The sequence below is a fragment of the Phalacrocorax aristotelis genome, chromosome 2, assembly GCF_949628215.1.
Source record: "Phalacrocorax aristotelis chromosome 2, bGulAri2.1, whole genome shotgun sequence".
Taxonomy (NCBI): Eukaryota; Metazoa; Chordata; class Aves; order Suliformes; family Phalacrocoracidae; genus Phalacrocorax; species Phalacrocorax aristotelis.
The window spans coordinates 96,063,984-96,091,130 of NC_134277.1; the positions used below are offsets into that span (position 1 = coordinate 96,063,984).

Consider the following 27,147-nt stretch of genomic DNA (forward strand, 5'->3'; position numbering starts at 1 on the left):
GATTTATTTTGTCCTACCCCGTTAGATCAAACCGAAGTTTGTGCACAATGCCTTTCTCTCTTGGTTGGGAAGGTATTTGTCAGCATGGTGTAGCAGCTGTTATGTTCATTCGGGGTCTTAGGACTGAGCTTTCTGTAATGAAACAAGAAAGCTCTGCATTCATACCCACGTCACAAATCAAACTGATTGTAAGCTGGAACAGAATAGCTTGAAGCCCAAGCTTTGATTTCCAGTTCCATAAAAGCTAGAAATGAGGGAGACTGGTGGCAGAAAGAGCCTACTATGGTGATAAAACTAATTTTAATACACCACAATAAGGATGCTCATAATGCGATGCTATAATTCTTCATCTATAATGTTGTATTTAAAAAAAAAATCCAGCTCTTCTTTGAAGCACAGAAGCAGGGGGGATTGAATCTTGTTTACATACAAGCCAGGTACAGTGCTTAAAGTCACAATGAAGTGGTATAAAAAGATAAGGATTTTCTTCCGCACATGATATAATGATTTTAAGGACAGCATGTAATGCATTTTAATCAATTAATTGTAGGATTTACTGGAAAAATGAATAGAAGCGTGCATAAATCACATGGTTTGAGGAGCGCAGAGCACAAAAGGATACCTTTCCTTCTAGACAATCTGCATTAGTAAATATGCATTATTTCTCCTGCAAAATGATTTCCTGAAATCAGTCTGCCTCGCAATTACCTTGCTGTTACTGGCAGTCTAAGTATTGATGACTAAATGACCATTAGAGCTCAGCTGGTTCTTGTATATACCACAGTAGCTCCTCCAGGCTGACCGAGTAGACAAATTTGACTGCTCTGATCACTGCATGGCAGCCTGGATGAATTCTATTAATCCAATCCATTCACTAATCCTTCCCATTTTTATAAGTTAATTTGGTTTTGTGAGCTCCACTTCTAACTGTAACTCTCAGTGTGTATTAAAGCTTCCTCTGTATGGGCAACAGCAGCAAAATATGGATAAAACCCAAGGCCATAAAGAAGCATCAATGATTAGACACTGAACAACAAAGATCATGAGCTGAGTCAGTGACTATTAATCACTCTCTGCCAGTAATGTTATAGAAGAGAAGGGAGGATGTCTGAAACTACTTCAAATTAACAGCTCTCCAGTGAACTGGGGAAGTTCGGCAGCATATATCATGACTGAAATAAAAAAGTTGATTTTAGGTCTTCAATTTAGGTGCCTTAGTCTCTCTAGTTCAGGTGACAGAGAGAAGACACTGTCTGAATACCCCTCTGCAGGAAACCCCCTGACTATGTAGGAACCTGAACTTCCAACACTACCTCTTCAGGCAAGTACCCCAAATTAGGCAGTATGAATGACCCCTTTAGACGTTGCACCTGTTACTGAATGTGAAACAAATGGGTGCAGTTAACAAGCAATTTCCCAAGGGCCAGGTCATAGCATGCAAAACCAGCACACTTCCACTGACTTGGCAGTAACACAACACTAAGCTGTACATGATCTTGACCCTCAAATGACAGCACATGTTATCACAACAGAATTATTAAATAATCAGACTGGCTTACAGTTACGCATTTCCCCTATGCTTGCTTTTGCTTGGAGTCTCTTCCCCTGAAGAGTAAACTTTTAATTCAAACCTCAATTGAGAGCAGCCTGTAGCCAGTGAAACTGCAGAGAAAGGTCTGTAAACAATAACTGCTCTGTAGAGAACAAGCTGACCTTTACAGACATTAAACAAAACAAAAAGGGTTGATGGATGCTGTGTGGTACATGCTCTCTGAAATATTAAAACTAAGAAAGTCATGGAAGATTAGTTATGAACACACAGCGTGATAAATTATGTCAGCAGATGGTGGGGTAGGAAAGGGGAAACCATGACTAGGTAAAATATTTAGGGAAAAAGGCCTGTATCCTCAGCTAGAAAAGAAGTGTGTAATGTTGACTTCTATTGAGTGGAAACAAAACCCAAACCTATGTTATCTCGAGCAGGTCAGTTGCAAAAGTCTCCATGACTCATTCTGAAAAATTCTGATTAATATAGTAGGGTATGGTATAATGTTTTTTAGAGTAAACTCCAAAGGATAATTACAGTTTAGCCACAAACATGTTATTAATACAGAGAAGGACAATCTAACCTGTACAGAATCATAGAATCATTTAAGTTGGAAAAGACTCTTAAGATCATTGAGTCCAACTGTAAACCTAACACTGCCAAGTCCACCCCTAAACCATGTCCCTAAGTGCCACGTCTAAATGCCTTTTAAATACCTCCAGGGATGGTGACTCAACCACTTCCCTGGGCGGCCTGTTCCAATCCCTGACAACCCTTTCAGTGAAGAAATTTTTCCTAATATCCAGTCTAAACCTCCCCTGGCAAAACTTGAGGCCATTTCCTCTTGTTCTGTCACTTGTTACTTGGGAGAAGAGACCAACACCCACCTCGCTACAACCTCCTTTCAGGTAGTTTCAGTTTCAGTCTGCCTGTGTCTTGTCAACCCAAACTCCAGACAAAGGCTTATTGAACAAATTCTTATTGAACCTCCTGAAGTTATAGAGGGACCATCAAGTGCCCTCGGGACTTTGTAAAGAAACAATCCCACAGGGTCAAAACTGCATGAGAGAGAACAGCTATGCAGATCTCTCTGTCCTTCCAGGGCCACTGTCCGTTCCAAAACTGCAGTATATCGGTGACAGTCTCAGCTGCTCCCTAGCTCCTGTCCAGTCCCCTGCATCAAACCTGTCTTCCCATCCACAGCAGCAAGTCTCTAGGCATAGTACACCCCATGCCCACCTCAATGTGCCTCTAAAGTCAAAAAGCCACATCTGAATATTCACATCCCTTCTGCAAGCAGGGAGCAGCCTAGGAGGGATAAGCCTTCTCTTCACCAGACTTGCAGGGGAAGTCACATCTCTCGTCCAGTGGTAACAGGATACAGGCAGTTATTTACAGACTGGTACCACACTGTCTCTGAAGCAAAACACACATCCCCACAGCACCTATCCCACACTGTAAACAAGGACCTAACCATGTAGCAAAAGCAATGCGCAGAACAGAAGTACTGTAATACAAACATGTTTATGCCAAAAACATAGTGCTGCCCATGTAGTGCTTTTTATATGCTTTAAACATGGTTTCTAGAAGTGAGCAAAAATGGCTTTGGACAGCAGAGGATCTATCTGGGGTAAGAGCTATTTGCAATGCAGGATGACTTCGAGAAAGTTAAGGATCATACTGTGATCCTTCAAGTAACCTGCTGGAAACCTGAGGTGAAAGCCTGAAATCATGGAAGTCAAGAGGCATTTCGACTTCTCTGCAACCAGCACCTCTCCTTGGCTTTTAAGCAAAAATACAAATCATGTACCTCTAAAAAAAAGAAGTTAATAATCAACACGTTGTAGACTATTTTGCCTGAAAGTGAAGCAAAGCACTCTGCTAATGAAACGTGAAAGTGCAGCTACATGTCTTTGTATTGGCTATTGGGTAAGGTCTAAGCAAAACTTGTAGGGAGAAGGGACTTCCCAGACAACTCCAAAAGCAAATCTATGACCACATTAGGAATCTATGTTAAAGGGACAAAGAAGCTCACAAAACCAGTGCAGCAAGGTGTAAAGATATCCAGGTCAGAGAGAGAAATGAGAAGTCATCCAACAATAAAGAATAGCATTCAAAAGCTCAGCCGTAAGTTTTGTCGATGTGGACTGATTTTCAGAGATGCTGAACTGAGTATAATGGATGCTCAGGATGACTGAATATGAAAGAAACTTACTTTATTCCTGTGCACTATCCAACACACTGCATAGTATCTCATTCATTTTAGCTGCAGACAAATTATTGAAAACGTTTACATTTTCCTAGTGGCAAACTGAAACTATTTACCATAGGTGTGGCTTCTGTAAAATCCATCAGGAGGTCACCTGGCTCCAAAGCAAATGTACTTCCAGCATCTGTGGAACTCTAAACGCAAAGAATAAATCCAGCGTTAAAAAAAAAAATAATTTAATTTCTGTAATTCTGTTACTTGTTTTGGTTTTTTTTCTTTCTCTTTTTAATTCTGTAAAGCATAGATTGCCAAATGGATTTCAAATTTCATACTATGTGTTTTTAAGTATGGCTACTCAGGAAAGACGGACAACAAAATTATGCACCTTTGAAATAAAAGGTAAATATCAATTTAATCCTGACCCACTGCCCCCTGATGTTGATGAAAAACTACTACTGATTTTAGTTTGGTCTTGGAGCAGTGTCTAAATATTTCCTTATGCAACAGGTTAAACATATTACTACAACTCTGCATTAAAAAGTGGTCCTAAATGTAGAATTACTCCATCTAAGGAAAACATGTTACCTGCAACTCCCTCCCACCCTTCCTGAATACTCTCCAAACTGACCTAAGCTTATCTCTTTGCATGTTACCTTGCCACCAGGCGAAACCTGTGTTTGTCCTTCTGATGTCTGTGGCGTACATGTTTTCTGTGACCCAGGAGATGCTGAAGACACAGGTGTTGATGCCGCCGCTGCTGCTGCCAGTGCTGGAGGAAGGTCATCTTCATCACTGCAGTAGATAAAAGCAGACAGATCTTCTCATTAGAAAATGTCACTGGACTTTGACCATACTTGTGCTGGAGGAGGCACTGGAAACATGTATGTCAGCTGTAGGGCTTTGCAGTGAAGTTCTGTTTACTCTTCCATCTGTAATGCAGCTAACTTTCAAGTAAATTAAGCTTTTTAAGCTTTAAAGGTTCCTCAAAAGTTGATCGGTTACATAACTGTCATCTGCAAATGGAAATCTTATGTGTATGATACGCAAGTAGTGTTTCTATGGAGTACGTATATATGCATAAATGAACTGATTTGATATTACTCTAATGTTTATTCTTTTCTGTGGAGGCTGGCTGTATTGGTAAGAACAGATCTGGTTAGATCCATCCATGGGACCAACTGCTTCGTTGGCTTTAGACCAACAGGAGATTTGACACCCATTATGCAGTCAGTCTGTGCTATTGTTTTCAAACTGCTCTTAAAGTCTTCCATTGGCTCCGAAAAGGAGCTCTTTAGGAACATTCTTCTGAGCATATCTATTTCCTGTCCCGATTATTCTGTTTTCAGATAAAAAAACCATTTAATTCAAAACCAGGCTGCACACTTCCCTTGGGCTCTAGGGCGTCAAGCTGAGCTCTTTCCATCTCACCTACTGTCACCACTAAATGAAAGTCGGTAGTGAATATTATACCTTCATTTACTTTTGTAGAGCCCCACTGACTATAAATCATTGGGATCAGTCAACCCTGAGTCAGGAAGTTCCCAACTGCTAATTGCAATTGCACGGAGGTAAACAGAGTCACAATTTGGCCTACAGAACCTCTATTACAGTGAATGATGTGTGAAAATGAAAGACTACAGCTTGACAGTTTAAAGCACATGGAAAAATGATGAGAAAAATGTTTTCTGCTCGTAAAATGGCACCATGTTAACTACCAATTAGGTAGTCACAGTGCACAGATGTCTGCCGTGCCAGTTTGACAGATACTTCCAGAACAGAACTGTACTTGGTTTAGTGCTACTTGAAGGCAGCATGCCTGGGCAACACAGTACTTCAAAACTACATGACATACAGTGTGCACAGACTTATGGTGGGTCGTTTGGCTGATAGCAATGGTTTTTTGTTATGATATAAAGCTATGGTGATTAATGGTATCTTTTCCATGCGTCATTCTTTATTTCTTCTGGGTAAGGATAGAATTCAGTACCAGAGCATATACAATACACTGGTTTTATGCTGGAAAGAACATGCAAAATCTTTTGGACCTGTTCAATAGATGTTTTATTAATGCAACAAGCCAGAGTTGGGCTGTTGACCTAGTTAATCTCTCTTTCAGAAACATGTAGCTGACATTTTCTCCCCACTCTCAGCAGGAATACACTGGCACCCTCCCCATCCTTGCTGGGTAAAGCTGCTCTGTTGTACACAGTGAAGTGGAAAATTGTTGAGAACTTGCAAGTTCAAAAAGGCTTCTTAGTGTCTGGGAATGAAAGCTAAGGGTTAGGGTCCAGTCTTATCAATCATTGAGCTGTAAGCTCAATGTAAGAAAGCATGTAAGCCGCAAGTCTGAGAACTGGCCTTCTTCACTGCATTCCTTTCACAATATTCAATACTTCAATAATTTCAATAATTCAATAATACTTCAATAATACTTCAATAATTCAATAATCTTCACTATACTTCAATACTTCAATGTCAGAGAGTATGTAAGCTCCAAGTCTGAGAATTGGCCTTCTTCACTGTATTCCTTTCACAACACTTCTTCACTATTTGTTTGCATTTCCCATATTTGCAGTCCAGAAACAAGATGAATTAAATTGAATAGAATTTGGGTCTACAACAAAAAGACAATCACAGCCCTTATTTTTAACTGTGGAGTCTTCAGCCCTACACATGGTCATAGCATAGGTGACACTTGTGGTTAGATGTGTTTATGTGTGCTTGAGGTGCTGTTCCTCATGCCTAACACTGGACAACTGAAAATCCACCCAGGGGCAAGACATGCTCAAAACTGGTTCCTCAAAAACTTAACAACCAAAAATTGAGAATTCACTCCTGAATACATACATATATATTTTTAATATAGTGTTTAAATATTGCTTCTGCGCGCGTGTGTGTGATAACACCTTTTCCACCGCATAATCCTGCCTCTAGTCTCCTTTCCATTCCACTTGCCTCCGACTGCACTATTCGTCTCTTCAAATTTGCCTTCTCAAGTTCTGCTCTTCCCAGACACCACTGAATTCTCTGTGATACCATTACACAGAATCTTCCCTTCCTTTCCCTTCTCTCTAGCACTACCTCTCATTCATTTTCATTTACCCTCTCCTCCTTTCCTCAGGGCTGTCCTCAGGTGTGGGGCCACGTGTTCTGCAGGTGCTCAGCAGCTCTGGGGGACTGGCTCACCATTCATGAACAGAAAAGGGAGTTGCTCAGTCCCTCGCCCAGAGATTTTCTCATTGCCCTTTAAAAACAGGTTGGCTAAACACTTTCTTAGACAAGAATGATCTAGGAATAGCTGATTCTGCTTCAGGGATGACCCTTTAAGATACCTATTTTCATTATTCTATGTCCTAGTACTTATACATCTCCTTTAGTTGTCACCTTCTATTTTTTGGTAAACACATCCTCTCCAGCCCCAACCTACCCTAGCAAAATTTTTTTCACTCAGATTCTTAAAAACTGATTTCTTACTAGCCTTGCCTATCTTCAACACCATATCCTACTACCTTACTTTGATGGTCCCATGGGAAATTTTCTGCTTCCGCATACATAAAATCACCAAGGTACCCTTACATCAAAATTGTCTACACAGCATAACCCTGTTCTCTTTGTTTGCCATGTAGCAGTATTTGAGTACCAAGTTTAACAACCTGTTTAGGTTAAAACTTAAATCAAAAACTTTTCCAAGTGTGCGTATAAAACCTGTGACTATACCTGCAATAGGACATAAGTTTCTTGCCTGTCCTTACACATCAGTGTGCTCAAATAAGATCAGCCACCGTGTCCTGTTCATTACCTGCCATATGAAGAGCATAAAAAAAGTTGGTCCTCTCAGTGTCACAGCCTTTTCCTTTGCTGACTGCTATCTACAAGTCTCTACGTTATATAAAAATCTGAAAAATCAGGTGCATCTTGAAATATGTAGGAGGATTCTTCCCTCCGGCATGTAGAAAAAGATGTAGTAGAAGTGGTGTCCCATTCAAGAAAAGTGCACTGCTGTCTTGAGTTATGCTGGGCAGAGCGAGCGAGCAGGCCTTGGGAAACTGCTCCTGCCAAGTTCCCTGTCACACATTACCTTCAGGATTAGAGAGCAGTAAGGGAACCTGGATTCTCTTCCCAGCTTAAGTTGTCAACTCCCATGTCCTATCTTATTTTCAAACCATACCAGTTGGTGTATCATAGTAAAAGAGAGCATGTTATGTGGCCTGCTGACCAAGCTGTGGCTGTGTGTTCCCATACATCATCAGCCTTGGTCCCTTGCACAAATACCAGTTTGGCTAACTGCTCATTTTCCTCCTAGTTTCAATTCGATTCATTCTTCTTTTTATTCTCCTAAATAATTTTTCAGTTTTGGTGATGTAGATTGTTACTTTTTTCCCCATAACAAAAGCCAGTGTTCTTAATACTGAGACAGAAAATAACTTCATATTGATATTTATTAGGGTCCTTTTGGAGGGAAGGAAAACTTTTGCTAATATTGCTATATATTTAGTGACACTAAAATTAAAATTGCTGGAGGGACTAACAGTTGCCATTCCACATAGAAAACATACACATTTTTTTCTCCATTGTGGCATTGGTGTTTTTGTACTGATAAGTTTATGCTGACATTGTCCTTTTTTTCCTTAGTTTCTGGTGGCCTTGTCTGTCCTTTCATACGAAGGACAAATGAACAAAGCGATTTCCACATCTGTTCAGTACCTCACACCTCCAGAGACTCTCAAATTGGATGAACTAGGTGTAAATGGGATGCCAAAGCCCTATAGGCACAGACCATTCTTGCCAGGACTAAGAGACCTAACTTTGCTGGCTGTAGCTGTAGTGGGCTCAGCAATTTCTGCATGTGACAAAATCAGAGAGAAAGAGAGAGAAGGTGCACTTTCTGAGAGGGAATGGCTGACAACACAGCTCGACGACCCAGCAACTAAGGACTGTTTTCCTCATTTTGCAAATGGGGTTGTAATGAAGCAGACGGAGCAGCTTGCTCCAGCACAGACCAGGTCTTTGACATTTTGTGCGAGAAAAAGGTTTCTAATTCTTAACCTATCAGCTCAGAAAAAGGCAGAGGGCCTGCAATCCTGAGGGTTAGCAACTGCATAGGGACGGCAAATTCATTTTGTATTAAAAGCTTAAAGATTCTCCGTGATGAAAGGAATGCTATCAGTATAAGATCATTATCATGTAATTGCACTCGTGCTTTTCAGAAGGCATAGCTAGAGCAATAATTATCATCCCCCTTCATTTTCAGCTGCAGTAGGCAAAAACATAAAGATAGTACTAGATGTTACTCACAAACTGTACTGCCTTGTTAACTTCCTCACGCGAGAAACTTTGATCTCCTGCTTTTCTGTAGGGCCAGTTGATGGCGTAGTTTCAGGTCGCACTGGAGCTGGACTTCTAAAAATAACAAGAAAAATATATGTGGCACAGTCTTTATTTAAACTACTTCAGGCATATCAACAAAGTTCTAACTCATCAACACATTTATCTTGCAAAGTGGCAAGTGCCCGTTGAAGTTCATCCTTTTGTTCCATTTATAGTCCCCAGGCCAGTGTGCATGAACAGAAAAGGATGTGTGAACTCACTTTCCTGTGCATTGCATACCATTTATAAAAGCAGCAACTGATTACAAATACACAGCCTATGTAAGAGACCATGTGGAGGTGTCACTGTTTCCAAAATACAACAGTTTAATAACAGCCCAGCGATTCAGTCATGTCAGAAATATTAAAAAAAAAAAACCCAAAACAAACAAACCCTTTAACAAAAACTATTTTAAGAATTGTGAAACCTGTTCTGCTTAAAATAGTTTTTACCTGAAATTAAATATTATCCTTCTGCATTTGAAAGAGCAGCTCAAGGGAAATGAACTAATGCATTTGATCCAAGAAAAGGATACTTGCTAGAAAAAAAAAGCAAAACTCAGACGTGTTTCAGCCCCTCATGAATGTGAAATACACCTGCAGAGCTCCAGCACAGGACAGAAATGGGAAGGAGGAGACCTAAGTAAAAGGATCTTCTCTTTAGTGATTTATCAGTAGGGTTAATGAAGGCTTGAATACAAATAGCACAAATACAAAATACAAGATCTTCATGACCTTGGGAAGAAACCATTTCAACCGTGGGCTTGAGGGGCACGAAGGCATATGAATTATCTTAAATACTACTTACATTTGAAGCATCACATTATGATTAAATACATCATACATGTATTAGAAATGCTATAAGCATAACAAATGTGCTAAACATTAAAGGAGTAATTTCAAAGCCTTGATTAATAACTTATGAAATGGTATTCTGCTGTCTAATCTGAAGTCAGATACTAAGTTAGTACTTCAGCGGCCCTACTGATTACTGGTGGGACTGTTCATGCACCAATATACATTCCACAACTGGCAGAAGTGGCCCAATCTTGTCTCTAATATTATAAATGTGGGTTGAATTTTTTGAGTCTACTTGCATCGTATTAGTCTTCTAAAGCCATAATAAGATAAGCATATTTAATCTTCACAATTGCAGTTCCTCCTGATGCCCCTGTGAGTTTTAAGCTTCATTAACTCTCTGATAACTTCTGAACCTGCTGTCCAGCTACAGCAGAACCTACTGGGATGGCATAGCCTTTCAGATTATATCTTCAGTTTTCCTCTATTTTTCTTAGTCTTTCGAAAGGCCACAGAGCATAAGATGGAGAAATGGGAAGTAGAAGAGTACAAAGGGCATACATAAATCATAAACCCAACTCTACTAGTTCTGCTTCTCATGGAACAACTTTTGTTGATTTTTATTCTGCTTTTTGATCCCATTAACTTCAAGAAGTTAGTACAGATAGCAAGATTCATATCTTGCCCCCTCTCAGATTCCAATTTCAGGCTCAGTCATTTATATCTCAGATTTGCGATGAGATTAATGCAGAACAATCCAGCCATATTTTCAGACTTTTTGCTGAGTTTCTTAGTCTGGCAAATAAGGGGAAGATAAGGGAAGCAAAAAAGCCCAAACTCTCTTGTTTTAATCTTGAAGTCAGTATGTCTGATCTGGAAATCTGTGAATCAGCATAATGATGGAAGCCCCCAATGACATTTTCATCAAGTCAGTCTTCAGACTGGGTGACTGCTCTAGCTATTCTTTTTTCTAGACAACTTGTGCTAAACCAAAGGTAGCTTTTTCACAACTGAAAAAATTACTAGTTCAATTTAGCCAACTTGATTTTCAATTCAGGTTCTGACATAAGCAGGATAATTATGTTGAGGCCTGTGTGAATCTGTGTGAACGTAAGTAATGCCATTATTTCCAGCTCAAACCTGCTGAAACACATTCGCTGAAATTCTTGCTCTGAATGAGCAGTCCCCACCATTCTCCAATACCTGTCTAAGACAGTAGTTACAAGCTTTAAACCTTTTCATCAACCCAGTGAAAGCAGCAACAAAAATAATGGTATCAACTACACGTGAGTTGAAAAATGTTTGCTCAAAAAGTTAATAAGCAATGCACTAATACTATCAAGGGGGTCAGGAAACAGCACAGTGTGGAACAACAAAGCTGGTAACAAATCTATTTCCAGTTCATGGCTAGTTCATATTTCTCAAAACAATTGTTAGAATCTGTACTGAAAGTAAATCAGATATTTTCACACAAAGGACATTTTGAAATTATAATTTCTGTTCCTTTAAAAAGTTTTATTTTACAAAGCCTGTATATCTCCTTTTGGTTCTCATGGTTTGCAATTTAAAAAAAAAAAGGGGAGGAGGTGGGACTTTCAAAACAATTGCCAAAATCAAATTCTTATTTGAAAAGATATTGTGCAATTTTGTAACTGAAGCAGTTTATCATGATTTCAAAGCAAGTTATGAAACTGATTTGTATATATGAAACGTTTTAAAGTTCTAAGTCTGAATTAATCTTGAAAAAAATTTCACATGAAAAATTTCACTCAACTGTGATTAAAAGTGTTCGAGAACCAAATAGACCCTACACTCTAACCCAACAAATAGATGAAAACCTTATTTTTCTTTGAATACTGTAAATTTTCAAGTGAACAGTATTAAAAAAAAAGCCAAGATACAGTACCCCTAGACACACCTACTCCTATTTCAGTGATTGTAACTGCTCGGATAAACTTTATTTGTATTTTGTACCCTGCCAGTAAAGTATCCCACCCACTAATTTTGCAAAAGCAATACAATTTCAAGAGCAAACACTTCTTTCCCTTTATTATAAAATTTTGCCATCATTTTGGTTAAAGGCTGGATGCAGTGACTGCCTTTCTCCTGATGTTTATCAGGCCTCTGGGAGAGATACAAGCACCGTTTAACTGCACATTTTGAGAAGCTGCAGGTCATCAAGGGTGTAAATTGAAGCTGCCTCTGAATGAAAAAGAGCAGTGTCAATGCCTCCACCTGAAGAGGGTGCCTACCATAAGCAGGAGATGACATGTTAGGCTAGTCCTACCAACTGCAGAGCTGGATTTTTGCCCTCATTAAAACCCTGCTAGGTTAGCTCTTTCCACACCAGCCTAAAAAAATCTGTGACAGCTCCTGTTTTATCTCCAAACACTCTTCCTCAGTCTGAATATGATCAAAACTGTTGCTACTCTCACTTCAGCAACCAGATGCAAGAAAGCGCTCAGCTTGATCAACTCAGAACCTGTTCTGTTTTAAAAATGGTAGGCTTTTAATATCACACAAACTCTTAAGAATGATCTCATTGATATTCCTGAAAAAGAAGCAACTAGAAAGCAGAATAACTTCTATTGTTGCCTTTCGATATCTACAGCCAGAATATATTATCTTGTATTGGAAAATATGACTCCTGAATAAAAACCTTGTAATTATTTTAGCTATTTAAATAGAGTCATTAAGTGCAGATATCACCATTTGTAGTTCATAGTCCTACCTGTAGTAACTTATGTGAGCTTGAACAAAACCTGAAGTGTTGAAGCATCAGTGGGACTCAGAATTAAAAAAAGAAAAATAAATTAAAAAAAAGAAAAATAAAACATGCAGTCGTGCAGTGTATTACAGCTCCTTTATAAGGTTCTGTTTCAATGTTATTAATTCATACAAAACCTTTTTCCTGTAACAGTATCCAACCACCACGGCATAAAAATGAAGGTACTGAACCAAGACAGTTACTTAATGACCTGGCACCTTACATAAAGATCTGCCACTTCCTGGTGAGAATGACAATAACAACCACGAATGTCAGCGTACAGTGCCAGGTCATCAGAAACCGCCTGTGCACTGAGACACCCAGCACCCTCCTGAGCAGCAGCCGGCACACTCTACTGAACTGGCTTCAGCCCGTTTCACAAGCCTGCACAGAAACATAAGCAAGCCCTACAGAGAGATCCCCCCAAAACCAAGAAATTTGTTTTGTTCTCAGAGTAGCAGCCAACAGGGCTACTGAAACCAAAACGGCTCACAAAAAACATGCACTGTGGAACATTTCAAGTGACCACAGATGCTCACTGATTTAGCTTGAATCTTCCTTGGAGACATGATGTAGGTGCTCGTGCCGAGACACTCAGGGGGTCCCACTCCACCCTGGCTCAGCCATAATGGGGAGACTAGTTCACAGAGCTGGGGCTATGCTGCTGCCTGCACCACCCCTTTGCATACTGTGTGGCTTCCACAGACTGACGTGCCTTCCCCAACCTCTGCTAAGTTGGCTCTGGAAAGACCTCTGTACTACTTTGAAATGTGGCAAGTGGGCTGTGTGGGAGCAAATGACCGTGCTCCTAGTAAGCTGAAAGGGATGAAATAACTTCTTTTGCACTGGAGGATCCAGTTTGGAATTTTAAAACCACCAAAGTCTGCTGCGGAAACCTGCTTTCTGTGTTTGTCTTTAACAGGTTTTATCCCCTCTGCTTCTGTTTTGCCTTTTTTGCCATCTGGAACAATGTCTCTCCCTCCATCCTCCCAGATGAAGGCCAAGAATTAGAGGCTAAAAGCTCCATGATTTACAAGGATACATCCGTCTGCATGAAGGCTGACCTGCCTTCAGGTGCTGATTCATGGGGGGGTGGGGGGGAAACCACTGGCTCATTTTTTGGCTTCAGAACTCCCTTTGAGTAGGAATGCAGTAGTAAAATCTTGGGAAGGAAAAGCAAGGAAGAAAGGAAAGAGGAAAAATATTTGACAGATGCGTTCTCTTGTGTATCGAAGACATAGCCTAAGATAAGCAAACACATTAACATGCAGATCTTTTCTCAGTCTGTGCTCTAAGGATTGCACACTTACTTCTTTTCCAAAGTTATGGCCATCTGAAGTTGAGAAACAATAATATGTGCTTTTTACCCTGAGAAGGTAGCTTTTCTCAGAAGACAGGTTAGCTATCTAAAACGTTATTTGGACATTTGAAAGCTATTGCCAGCATAAAACTTTCTGAATAAAGGTCTTTTCTTCTTTTTTATCTTTTTTTTTTTTTAATACCACCCCCACCCCATAGATTTCAGATGTACAACAAAGCTCCTTGCTACAGAGAAGCAGCCAAATCCAAAAACAGCTTGTGGGCTTTCCTCACCTTCCTCACTTGAGTTCTGTTTCTTTTAAAGGAAAAAATTCCCTCCCCTCTCTTGTCCTTGTAATGAAAATGTGTCTGCAGTCTAAACGAAAATGTGGTGCTCCTGTGGTCCAACAGATAGATAATGATACAGAAACTGTTCTTTTCTCCCAGCTCAGACTAATGTTGCAGGTCAACACCCAGTATCTAAGGTCAAACTGAGCTACAAATTGTACCTCTCCGTACAGCAATCAGGACAGCCATTCTAAATGCTGTGGTTTCCAAAGGGCCTAATGCAGTTTAAGGGACACAGCCAAAGAGACGCCCTTCGAGTGGGGTATTTCATGGGCTTAACCTCATATGAAAGGTCTGAGTACTGCTCTTTTCTCCATAGTTCAGAGATTAAGAATACAATTACAAACAATTCATCAGCATCTGACTTCAGGCAACAGGTGAAAGAGGTCTTCAATACTTGAAATGAAGTCAAAGAACATACCTAGGTGTCCTATCTGCAATCTTTAATGCAGACTGGCATGCAAAGGGTATGCAAGTTTTCAGCTTGAAGTTATGACTTTGATGCAGAAATTACTGGGTGCAGTTCCTGTAAAAAGCCAGAGTAGCAGATCCATTAACCTGTCCACTGGATTGAGGCCAGGCTGGTGTGCTTTTGGTTATTCACTTTGTTTTTGGAAATGTTGGCTGAAATTTTTCAGCTGGGGAGTGAATGTTTTCTATTTTTAAGGATGAAGATTAAATGAAAAAGCAGCTTTTTAAAAGCAATTAATATTTGTTAGGAAGAGGTCAACATAGATAATGCTTTTAGTTTTCCTATAATATTTCACAATACATTTAGAAGGTGATATTTAAATGTTGTTTCAGACTCTGCCTCAGAGAATTAAGTCTATTCTGATTCTAAGAAAACACAGCCTGCCTGGATTCAATGAAGGTCATGCTAGGTAAAACCAAGCACATAATTTTTGATCACCTTCAATTCTGACCTACCTAAAAGTTCTTTTGCATATGTCTATTTTCCTAGGGAACTGAAGTCTTTGACTTGAGGAAACCAACTGCCCATAATCAGCCAGGTGGCATGCCTATTCTTAGCCTCCAGATATCAACGTGGATATCTCCTACCACAGCTCTCGCTGTATGGCTGATCCAAAACATCAGCTCTGTGATGCTTAGAAACTACCTATCTAGAAACTGTCCATGGTTAAAGCCTCAGACTTGATACCTGGTGTCAGTTTGCAGCCTTTGTAAGAACTGTTGTTAGATACAGCACCCAAGAGATCTTTGTGGGCCACAGCCATCTCTGTCAACTGAAATTTCTAATTGAAAATCAGCTCATGTGCCTTGAAGTGTTGAGCAGCTGATAAGCAGCTGTACAATAAATTCCACTTCTCTGAGAATACTACTACCACTTCAGAACCCTAGCTTTCCTTATAAAAAGGAAAGTTACTTTTCTTCTCAAAAAATGTTGCCTTGACTTATGATTCCAAAGAGTCCTAAGTCATTGTCACTGATAAAAAAAGTCAGTGCGCAGAGTACATATTGTCGAATAAGCTAGAACAAACTCCTTGTGCACATGCCTCTATGCTGTTGGAAAACTACCCTGACATTCACTGGAAGCGTATGTATAAAGACAGATACTGACGTGTTAGTTTCAGATCCAAAATGTGTACAGATTAAGCAAACATCAGTATGCTTTGCACCATGCTCATAGGGTCGTATCCTGAGAGCACCTGCAGAGAGCCAAAGTTCTCTGAAAAATCAGGTTCAAATTCACACTGCACCAGGTACTTCAGCAGGATGTTAGCTCAGATACCAAGAGATGATAATTCAAAAGTTAATGGAGACTGTGCAGTTGAGAAAGGAAAGGGAAAAGCACAAGAATGCAGACATCACTTTGAGTGGTGCTCCTCCCTTGATGATACACGAAAGTGATGTGTAAGAAGTATCACCGCTTTGGTCGGAAGAGGTGTAGGACATATCCACATAAATTGAAAGGCAGCCAAACTCAAAGCCTAGTGTACATCAGATGCACGAGCCACACCAGGGGAATCATATTCTGACAATCTGTATGAGCATTAGTCTGCCTTGGGCATTCAGAAGAGTGCCTCCTGATTCATCTTTAGCCTGTATAACTCGATATAATTTATTATTTTCCACCCTTCTTTTCTGGTGTGCAGCATCATCAAGATCTGTGCGATAACATTTAATTTTACGTTATGTGTTGAGCAGCTCCTAATGTAATTAGTCTTAATGTAATAGCGTAATTTGGTTTCGGATGGGAAGATTTACAAAGAAAATTAGAATAAATGAATGCACAAAGCACCAGCTGGTGCTTATACCTACTCCCACATAAGAAGAATATTGCTATTTGCAATCCTATGAAAGATGAGATAATTTGGATAACAAGGATCAACAAAGGGTGATGCAGCAGTTGGTCTAAACAGAAAGAAATTTGCAGATAAATCCTGAACCATGTTGGATGTAAAGCATGCCAAAGTCGGTAGCAATCCAAATGCATGTTATAAGGGAAAATAAATATTGCAGACCATAAATGTACCACATGGTGCAAAGCAGCAAGTGGCAACAGTGACAGGAACAGTAATAAATGACCAGCCAACCTGAGGGCTCTTGAATGACAACACTTGGGCATCTGCCTCAGAAATGTGGGAACTTGCATTTGCACATTTGATCAGTATTTTGCATAAGAGGCTGTATAATCTCCATCCTTGGAGGTTTTCAAAATTCAGCTAGACAAAGCCATGGCTGACCTGATCTAGTGTTGGTGACAGGCCTGCTTTGAGCAGGAGACTGGACTAGATGACCTCCAGATGTCCCTTCCAATCAACAGTTCTACAATTCTATGATAACTAACTAAAATTTCTCAGAAACAATGTCAGTTACCATTTCAATTTTCTAAAACATAACCTCAAAAGAGTGTATCAGTTTTAACTACAGGATAGTCTTGTGTGTGTAACAGTAAACAGCTACTCAGAAAATGAAGACTAACATTTAGCAGATGACGAAGGTGTTAGTGTTTACATGTACCAGGTCTTGAAGACCTTCATCCAGATCACCTGAATCAGACATGTACCATGTCTAAAATTTCTGAACTCTAAGTGACCATGAAGAAAAAAGTACATTATCAGGAAATCCCAATGATTTCCAGATAATTCCTCTTACAAAATTAATTTCAGTTTCTTTTCAATTATTTTTTTTTAACATTGGGCATTTTTGCTAATGTTTCCACTGTCTGATTTGTCCCAAGATGAAAGTTTGGCTTGGCAAACGGGGTATGCCTGAGGATGACCAGTATTTCGCCTGGTTCCAAAGTATTAGCATTTCCTGACATCTGTACTAATTTGGTCTAATTTTTCACAAACTGGAATTCCTGAAGCCAGTGTACAAGGGTTATACCAACAGATACATTCAGCCATATCTGAAGAAGTGAACAGAATAAGAAATGTGTAGACCTTTATGTTAAACATAGCCAAACTCTGTGTGTGTGAATCTGTGTGCATAAGCACACACACATATATACTATAGGCTTACCCAGGTGGTCATAGCCAGGGAGAAAACAGATACTTCAAAGAGTTTTCAGGAGAGGTTCATTTATAGGCACTGGGGGGAGTTGTACAGATGGTGCTTCTGTCTGGCAAAGGTTTGAATAAGGAGAGGAATATTGGAAGGAATTATCTTGATGGGGTTCTGTGGTTAGCCCTATATATTTTTTATGTTTAAGAAAAGAAGTAGTCTGGCAATTAGGTGGGAAATTTCTAGAAAGAGAGTTCAAGACGTTATCTTTCTAGCAGCCCATCCCTTTACTAAGAAATGGGGGAGGTTTATAAAAAGGTGAAGAGGTGACTATGTGTTTCACATTCACTTGATACGCTGTGGGAGAGAAACCTCTGCATCCCTGATCACTAGATGGGACAGGCCTCTGCTCAAGAGGAGAGTGTGACCAGATGTGATAAGAAATCAGGTGACCACAATTTCTTTTTTATACTTCCTACAATATTTTATACTTCCTTCATTACACAAATGTTCTGGCAGACAGCCTGAACCCTGACCTCTCAAGGCTAGAAGAATCACATAAAAACTCTCAGTTGGAGGCAGGTGATGAGAGCCTTACCAAAACTATACATAACAACATACAGTAATCTCAAACCTGAATTAAATTAGATGCCTAACCAGCGAATTCTCCCTGAACATTTCTCCCTTGACACGTCCACCTGGACATCAAGTTAGATACCTGGGTGTAAGGAAGTTTCTAACAGACAGGGAAATACCTCTGTTACTTCCTCACAATCCCTTCTGGCCCATTCGGCACCATGACAGGTCCTCCTCTAACAACACTAGAGAAGAAAATAGTCTTTGAAAGGCTTTTCTAGCTCTAGTGGAAGATTAATTCCTTTTGTTGGTCACAAAAAGGACTGACACTGCCTCCCTTGCAGACTTGGGACCTACGTCCCAAAAGAAGTACCATTAAAAATCATTGCAAAATGACTGGCATTACAAATTCCAAACTAGTCCAATGTTGACACAAACATATTTTTACTACGTGCCTTAACAAAGTGTGCCTCACTATGCAAGGCGATAACTGCAAACTAACTGTATCTCTTCTTGATTTGATATAGTCAGCATAAAAAGCGAAATAATGCAACACACATAGCACATTTTTTTCAGGTATTTCTTCTTCCATAAACCGATATTATGTGCTGCCTTGTCCAAAATGCTTATGCCCCAGCTATATAGCTGGGCTGTACTTCTCTGTACATATTACTTGGGTGTTGATGAAAATGTGTGCGTTTGCAAATCTGTTACAACAGAGCTGTAACAAAGACACATCAAACTCTTCTTGGTAGGACTTCTGGGTCTTATCAAGATAACTCACGGCTCTCCTCTGTAAACCGCTTTTGAAATTCCCCTCCCATTAGTTGCTCTCATTTGACTTTGTTCAGCTGATTGCTCAGTCATGGGCAGCCCGAACAGATCCAGCTGAGGTAACCGTACCACTTCCTTACTGCCACTGTCCAGATCTGCTGCTCTGCTACGGGCTATCAGCAAAGCGGCAGGGTCAGCAGGTGCAACGTATGACTGTGTCCCAATTCACAGCGCCTCGTATCAGCCTTAATTGCAGAATAAGGAGAGTGTAAGCTAGGACACTGCAGCACGTATTGGGCTGACTGAGTCGCCAGCTTTTTCCTCACTGAATGTGGGAACCAGCACTTGAAGCAGTCTGGGAGAAAAATAATCCTATCCGGAGGAGGAAAAGCTATAGAGATGCACAGCATTGCTCTCCAAAAGCAGGGGGGAGAGAGGACTGTACTCTTCTGTGGTCCCACATCCTCCTGCAGCTTAATCTGACACGTACAGGTTAGCTATTAACAGGAAGATCAGAGGACAAATCTTGCACTCCCAGCCTGGGCACCAAATGACAGAGCAAATTTCACAGGCTTTCCCCTCCTGAAAGCTGACAAAATAGTGATATTTCAGCTTCAGCTGTGGGGTTTTTCCCCATATTTAAAGTGACTTAGATGCAGACGGATACACAGTTTGCCAACAGACACAGAAAACAGGTGAATAAATTGACTGATATATGATGACTTTGTGTAAGCACAACATTATACACCATTCTGAGGCCATGCCCAACAAAACGACTGGAGTCCTGCTTGTAGCAAAAGTGGCTATACCACACATTACATATGAGTAATTACTAGTTGAACCAGAACTAATGCCACAAAGAGCTATAGCAATTGTTAGCCAAATTGAGTCTGCCATGGCAGATGCTAAAATAATTTCTCAGGGGGATTACAGGCCATATCCAAGCAGTTAATTCATTAGAAGTGTAATATTCAGAGTGGCAATGGATGAGCAGACAAAATGGTAGCAAAGAGAGCACAGTTCTTAAATCAAACGAGCACTACTGCCTTCCTTCCTCACCTTCTACTTCCCTATTTGTATGAACAATTCATGCCTCGGTTAATAAGCAAAACTGCATATATTTGCTTACTAGCTAGCCTGAACAAACTTCTCAATGTCTTGGGTTTGGAAAAAAACAGAGCATTTTGCTAGTGTATTGTACAGTCATCAGTAATCAAATACATGAAGTCACTGTCCCTGCTATAAATTCCTTCCGTGAAAAGAGAGGAGTATTGTTAAATAGCTGTGACAGATACTGGTTTCAACTGGCAAGATACTTCAGCAAACCAGCATTCCTCAAATATTCACACAGGTGTTGTCTACAGGAATGTCTGCATGGGTACTTGCAGGAATAAAAATTATATTCCATGGGGAGGGCATTTTCACAAATGATACTTAGCTATTTCTCAATTAAAGAAGAGCAAAACTCCCAGGTGACTTGCCTGACCACTATGAACTAACCCTTGACTACTCAGATGCAATTCCTAGTAGAGCAAAGGCTCAGTTGTGTCCATCCAAGTAGAGAAAATAGAGGTTATAGAGGATGTTATTGGCAAATAAGTCACATGCTGGTTGTCTGCAAAGCTGCCTATGTCCCTGCAGAAAGGGAAGCCACTTGAAGGAGGAAGAGAATTGGTTAGACACTGAATTTATTTTGCATTATTTTCTGAGTTTTGAATGCAGGCTGTTAAAATTGGTCTGTCTTTGAGCATTGATTACTTGTATATTTGCACTTCCAGGACACAGACACAAAGCAATAAAACAATACCATTTCATTTGGCACAACTGACTGTAGAGGAAACAAAGCTTGACACAAACCAGACAAAAATAAATATTAGACAAATATACACCAGACTGCTGCATACCGAGAACTCCAAAGTGGCTTTTACGGGTTTAAAAGCTTGGATGTGTGCAAAAGAAAACAGTAAAATTAGCTTTGCAGCCAGGTTGCCACCTTTACTCATGCTGACTAGTACTTCACCTCACACAACACACAACTCACAACTCATTTACAGCTCAGCATGATGAAGGAGGAGAGAATCTATTACAAAATGTGAAATAGAAAGGCTTTTCTACAGATGTTACGCAGAAGTTCAGCAAAGGTGAGTAAGGAAAACAAGCTTTTAGCCATGTTCCAAATCACGCAGGGCTTTACAAATCAGGTCCTCCTGAACTGCTTCTGGAAGTGACAGCAACCCAACAAAGGGTGTTGTAGCAAAGACAATACATGAAACCCATTTCTGTTAAACAAAGAAATAGGTCACTGTTTAACATACGTGATGAATTTTCTCAGTGGTCCTAAGAAAGTTTTGTAGAGGTCTAAAAAGGGCAATGGCACAGGAGAAAAGCGGGTGATTCTAAATATCAAGTACACTTTACAGCTGCTTGGACAAACAAATAGGAAAATCACGGCCTGCCAAGCTAGAAGTTACAGCTCTGCAGGCTGTCCCAAGATGAGAGATATGTGGGGAACTGGGCATCACAGCTGTACTGCAGGCAAGCCAGGAACTGCAACGGAAAGCAATAGTATCGCCTCTCATGTCTCCTCCTGCCTCAGCACTACCAACCATCCTCACTGTTCTTCTCTAAGTAGCTGCTTTCACTAAGGAAACACAGCACCTCTGCTAGCCCAATCTCATCAGAAAGGAATTTTTGAATGAAATGTTTTTTGAAGGCTATTGCTGATTTATCACCTCATAGGAAAGATACACGTTTGAAAAAAACCTTGGCAGATTTTCACAACTATAACTGTTTCTTCTAGAGTTCAGAATGATTAAATTTGTCAAACATAATTCATTACCCCCACATCCATCCTTTCCTGTAAGATACTTAAATGTCTGCTTTCAGTTGCAAGAGTCACCACCAGAGAGTTACTAGTGCTCTAGTACCTATGTATATTACATATACATAAACATATATATAGTATATACACTAGCATAATTAGCTGATTAACAGCCAGTGTGATTGCCATGCTTTAAAATATTTTTCAGCAAATGCTCTTCTCAGATTTGGATACTAAAGATGTCCAAAGTGATGGCACTACCATACATATAGAGGCAGGCAATTTCCAAATACACATGCTGTAACCTCCTCTCTAATCACCTGCAGAAAGAGAGAGTACCGTGTCATTCAAACAATGTTTACAATTAACATGCCTCTTCAAAATGGCCACCCCAAAAAAGGAAGGCTACTATCCACTATCAACAGAATAAAAGTACAATCCAAGGTGGTCACTACTGCCTGCAAATGAGCCATTTTCCTGAAGACTGTATATCAAATGTCTCTTCTTCTGCCAAAAAAAAAAAAACAAATCAAACTTGCACAGATCAGAAAAACATAAACACAAGGATATTCCACAGTTTGGAGTCCTAGGACATTAATGATACCAAAGTTATGATAAGTGACTTATTTTTTATACAAGCTTTCCTAAGTTTATCTCTAGACCTGATTTTTTACTTTGAGCTTTTAGCTGTTGTTCAAGTACACACACTTAGTCTGAGTTTTGAAGCTGAGCTTTTATTAATTCTTCAACTATATCTGATATAAGTTTATAAAAAAAAGCACCCTTCTTACAGACACCTTCTCCTCAGGTCATTGCTTGGTGAACTTTACACAGCAACTTGGGGACGAGCAAACTGACCCATAACACCTGTTTGAGAAAATGTTTGGAAAATGCCTCAATAGATCATGCATTTATTTGATGTTTTCCCTACGGAGAAGAAGCAACAGACCTTACATTAGGGTCCTGCAGGCTGGAGGTCTTACTGGGATTTACAAAAGAGGTCTCTTCTTTCACAGCCTGTTAAAAGAAGGAGCCAAAATTTAGTATAACATCCATACACTTAGGATAATACAACTGTTTATTAAAAAAATATTCCTGTAAGCACCCCAGAAAACTGCAATACCCAAAATGCCTACTCTGCTCAGATGTAAAAGGCACAGTATTTTTTTTTCACCTCCTACAGTTGCGATTCACTGTGATGAGCTACAATGTGCAGAGCAATAGAGTTAGGAAGAGACTGGAGAGGGATAAAGGAGGAGAAAGAAAGGAATGCTGATATTTATGGTTCCTTCAGAAAGCATTTGAGCAGAAATAATAAAAATCAACCCAGGCAAACATACTGTTGCCTAGCTGTTCTTCTGATTGGAGTAGAATAAGCATTCATGTAGTCTAATCAAAATAATGATGCCAACTTTTCATTCAGTCTTTGAAAAATTAATTGAAAAATGGGATCCCCCACATATAATCACACTGTACATGCAATTCACAGAAAATCTCACCCACTACTGCTCTCTGCTAAATTAGAGTCCTGTATCACATACCATTTTGTCTACAGAGCTGAAAATACTAGTATTGCAAAATGACTTACATGAAAATTGCTTCATTACCCAGGAAACGCCCAGTTGGGGCAGATGTTGGCAGATTATACTCTTCGACTGAGATGCAGGGTTCCACAGTCCATGTGTAAATGCCAGTATCGGTACAACACTGCACCCCTCTACAAAAAATACTGGCTGAAGACACAGGAGTATCTCCAAATCAGTAATGGATTTGCCAGGCTCTGACATTTCTATTCCGCTAAATGGACAGAAGGCAACTGATACAGTCCTACACTGGAGTGATTTTTCAGTGTCAATATCTGAATCATAATAATTTGAGGCCATTGGTCCAGATCAAATTGAATTAAATATGCTAGTCTCATCCTCTTCAAAAAGGATGAGACAGGTTCCTTCAAATCCATCAAATTCAAATCAAAGGATTTTACAGGCATGTACAAAAATTGTAAATTTGACATGAGACCTTCCATTCAACACAAATTGATACATTCCATTTGAGGGTACTCATAAGAAAAAGAAACAAAATCAAAGCTGAATTTCTCCTATACCTTAGCAATGAACTACAAAATATCAGTAGGGATGCTAAGTGCTTGGGGAAATTGCCCAGGCTGTGGTAGTTTTAGGTTTGCTTCCTCCTTGTGCCAGAGAGACCAAAATCCCCATTGCCACTTTTCAAGTCATTATTTACCAGAGCATCAGCCATGGTGGGAACAGACTGTTCCAGCTTGCACACACGATTAACTGTATAGGCAATGAAACTGGAACCACTGGGAGCCTGGCTGAAAGTGAACTCTGTCCTGGGCCTACTCTAGCCAAGTACCTGAGGTGATGGGTTAGGGAGCATTTTAAGATAAATCCCTCTGTAACCCTTCCTGTTAGAGTTGTTGCACCTTGTATATTGATACCAAAACCCTGATGAGCAGAGAGGGGACCCTCTGAACTTCATCAGCAGGTTTGCCCCTCTCCTAGGGCGCTAGTTTTCACAGAGGAAGCTAGTTTACTCAGAGGAGAACAGGATCAGCAGTAGATACTGGAGGAGCTCCTCCCCAGCATAGTGCTCTTATGTATTTGGGTTTAATCTCCCTCAGCCAGAGGTTTCCTCAGTCCTGAGCAAATGCTCTAAACATTAAGCAATCAGATAAAAGTGGGACATAATCATACCATCACCACCATCGTAACTTGGCCACTAAATTTTTGCAGGTAAGGTTTTCAGTGAGTTAGCTTCACACTGTGAATAATTTCAGGCCCCAAAGTGCAATTTTTAAATTTTAATAAATTCATAACTTTAAGAAATTATCTCAGCTCTAGAAAACATTTCTTTACTTGTCTTCTAGTAGCTCTGTCTAGCATAATGTTTAGTCAAAATCTAGTACTTTCTTGAAAGGAAATAAAAGGTTTTTTAAGGAATTGAGAGTAAGCATTGAAAATCATTCTTTGTTGGCATAGACGAGCACTGAAGTAATACTTCTTTGTTCTAAGAAATTATAATGCTTTTCATAAAGCTGTTGGGTTTCTGAAAGCTGTAAACATGAATCTGGCTGTCAGAAACTTAGTATGCAGTCTCTTCTTCCACACTGATGTCTTAACAACATTTTATTGTTAAGCCTGACAAGCCAGCTGCTTATTATGTGTCAAATTGGCTACTTTTTAAAACCATAAATTTTATTTTATTCCAATTTTCACCAAATTAATTGAGCTGCATTTTAAGATGTACTTGAACACAGCAAAGGAAAAGAGAATATAGAGGTCAAGATGCGATGCAGGGGCTGTGACCAGGAGTGAAATTATTAAAATTCCACTTACTTAAACAGTATAAGCCATGGGCCTCATTAGCCAGTTGGGAGGGCTTCACTGTATTAGTGCCTAATAGCTGACCCTTGGTTTCTTCTCAGATCTGTGACCATATTACCACTCTCTTTTGCCTTCGCTGCACTGGAAGGCTAAGCCTGCATCTCAAGAAGTGGTGTATTCCTAAACGGCATGATCAGCATCCTGAGGAACTTCTCTTCATGTTAATTTTCTCCATTATTACTTATGCTTTAGAGAACAGAAAAGACTCCTGTACACACAAGTAGCTACTGCAGACCAGCAAGCAAGTAATCTCATTCTAAACTAGAGGGAGAGAGGGAGAATGTGAAGAAATGGAGAGGCCTGAACAGCCTTAGGTGATGCAGGCATGCACACTGGGTGCCATGGGTGTGCACTGGCAGGTACACATTCATAAGGATGAGCTAATTCTCCTCGCCCTATGCCCCTCCCCCATGCCTATGGATGAACAGACGTAGGAAAACGTTATACCTGCAAACATTTCTGCAAAGGTCTTCAGCCATCAGGAACTGCATTACCCTTGCTTTGCTTTTTGGCTCACTGGGTTTTGGTTGGTTTGTTTGTTTCAGAAAGAGGCCAGTAACTCATTAGGTGACAGTATGTTTCTTTTATTTTTCCTCCTAACCCAGCAAATCACACTCACTAACTACACAAGGACTTCCTCAGCCTTACGGAAAAGATGTGAATGTAAAACAAGGGTTATACTTGTACACAACTCTCACAATATAATTCCCAGATAGTTTGCCTTCATTTGAATGCAAGTGCATGTGCTAAGGCCAGGATTTAGGTTTCTATAGCAGGATGCCCTCCATCAATGGAACAAGGGAGTTTAGCCAAAGATAGCAGGAGGTACGTAGGTGAGGAATGTATATGGACAGCTGGGCAGAGGCTCTGTCACCCACAGAAAGCCCAGCACTGGGTTGTGTAAGAAGGACAGAGGCAGCAGCATGGAGCTGCTCAGATGTTCTTAACTAAGGCAGATTCTCCCCTCACCCAGAGGCTGCTGCTCCAAAAGGGAGAGGTTTCAGGGCACAGCAGACCTGGAAACGTCATTTATAAAGAAGCAGATTCATTTAATAATTACCCAAAGAGAAAAAAGCTGGCTCTTCTGGCTACCAGACTGCAAACCAAACAAAATTAAAGGTCGATCAATATAATCCATCCACACAATGCCATTCTCTTTTCTTATCTGCACTGGGCCCAGAGCAAAAGAAAAATTATTAATGTTCCAATTTCATATGTCATTAACTTTCTGGATGGTGTTAGAAACAAGGGTAAAGCATTACTTTATCGTACTAGAGACAAGAAACATGCCTGGACAGAAATGCCATTGTACAGCCTCTGTTCGTGGATGATTGCTAAGAAAGACTAGTTTCACCAAAATATTAAAAGAGGACAAAAGCATCTAAGTAATATCAAATTTTGTCCACAGTTGCCTAAGTGATATACCTGTGGACTGCCAGGCTGATCCTGGCTGTTTTCAGACTGCTTATCAGTGGATCCCTGAGCAGCCATAACCCCTGCTGCTGTCCTAGCAGCCAGGTCCTTTGGAGCCTTAGGGAGCAGACGGATGCTTCAGGGACGCAACATCAGACTCTGCTGAGCTTTCCAGCAGGGTTGGGAACACCTTCTGGCCTGTGGGATCAACTCCACGTATGAATTCACAAGCCCCAGTGGCTGGATTTGCCTAGTGAACAGCAGCTCCTTCTATTTTCTTCTGAAGGAAGAGTTAGCCCCAGGATGATGGGGAACAGGACCTCAGAATAGAAATTGGTTGCACTGGGCATGTACC

General features: G+C 40.2%; 1 protein-coding gene across 5 annotated transcripts in view; it reads right to left on the reverse strand.

Annotated features, from left to right (window-relative positions):
• Positions 1 to 27,147, reverse strand: part of EPB41L4B (erythrocyte membrane protein band 4.1 like 4B) — a 190,292-nt gene that overhangs the window by 26,535 nt on the left and 136,610 nt on the right. For all 5 annotated transcript variants that reach the window (XM_075084416.1, XM_075084414.1, XM_075084413.1 and 2 more), the window contains 4 exons: positions 22,922 to 22,989; positions 9,051 to 9,155; positions 4,409 to 4,547; positions 3,872 to 3,949 (listed from right to left, as the gene is read on the reverse strand). In XM_075084416.1, the coding sequence (XP_074940517.1) occupies positions 3,872 to 3,949; positions 4,409 to 4,547; positions 9,051 to 9,155; positions 22,922 to 22,989 (390 nt within the window). The remainder of the gene's footprint in view (positions 1 to 3,871; positions 3,950 to 4,408; positions 4,548 to 9,050; positions 9,156 to 22,921; positions 22,990 to 27,147) is intronic.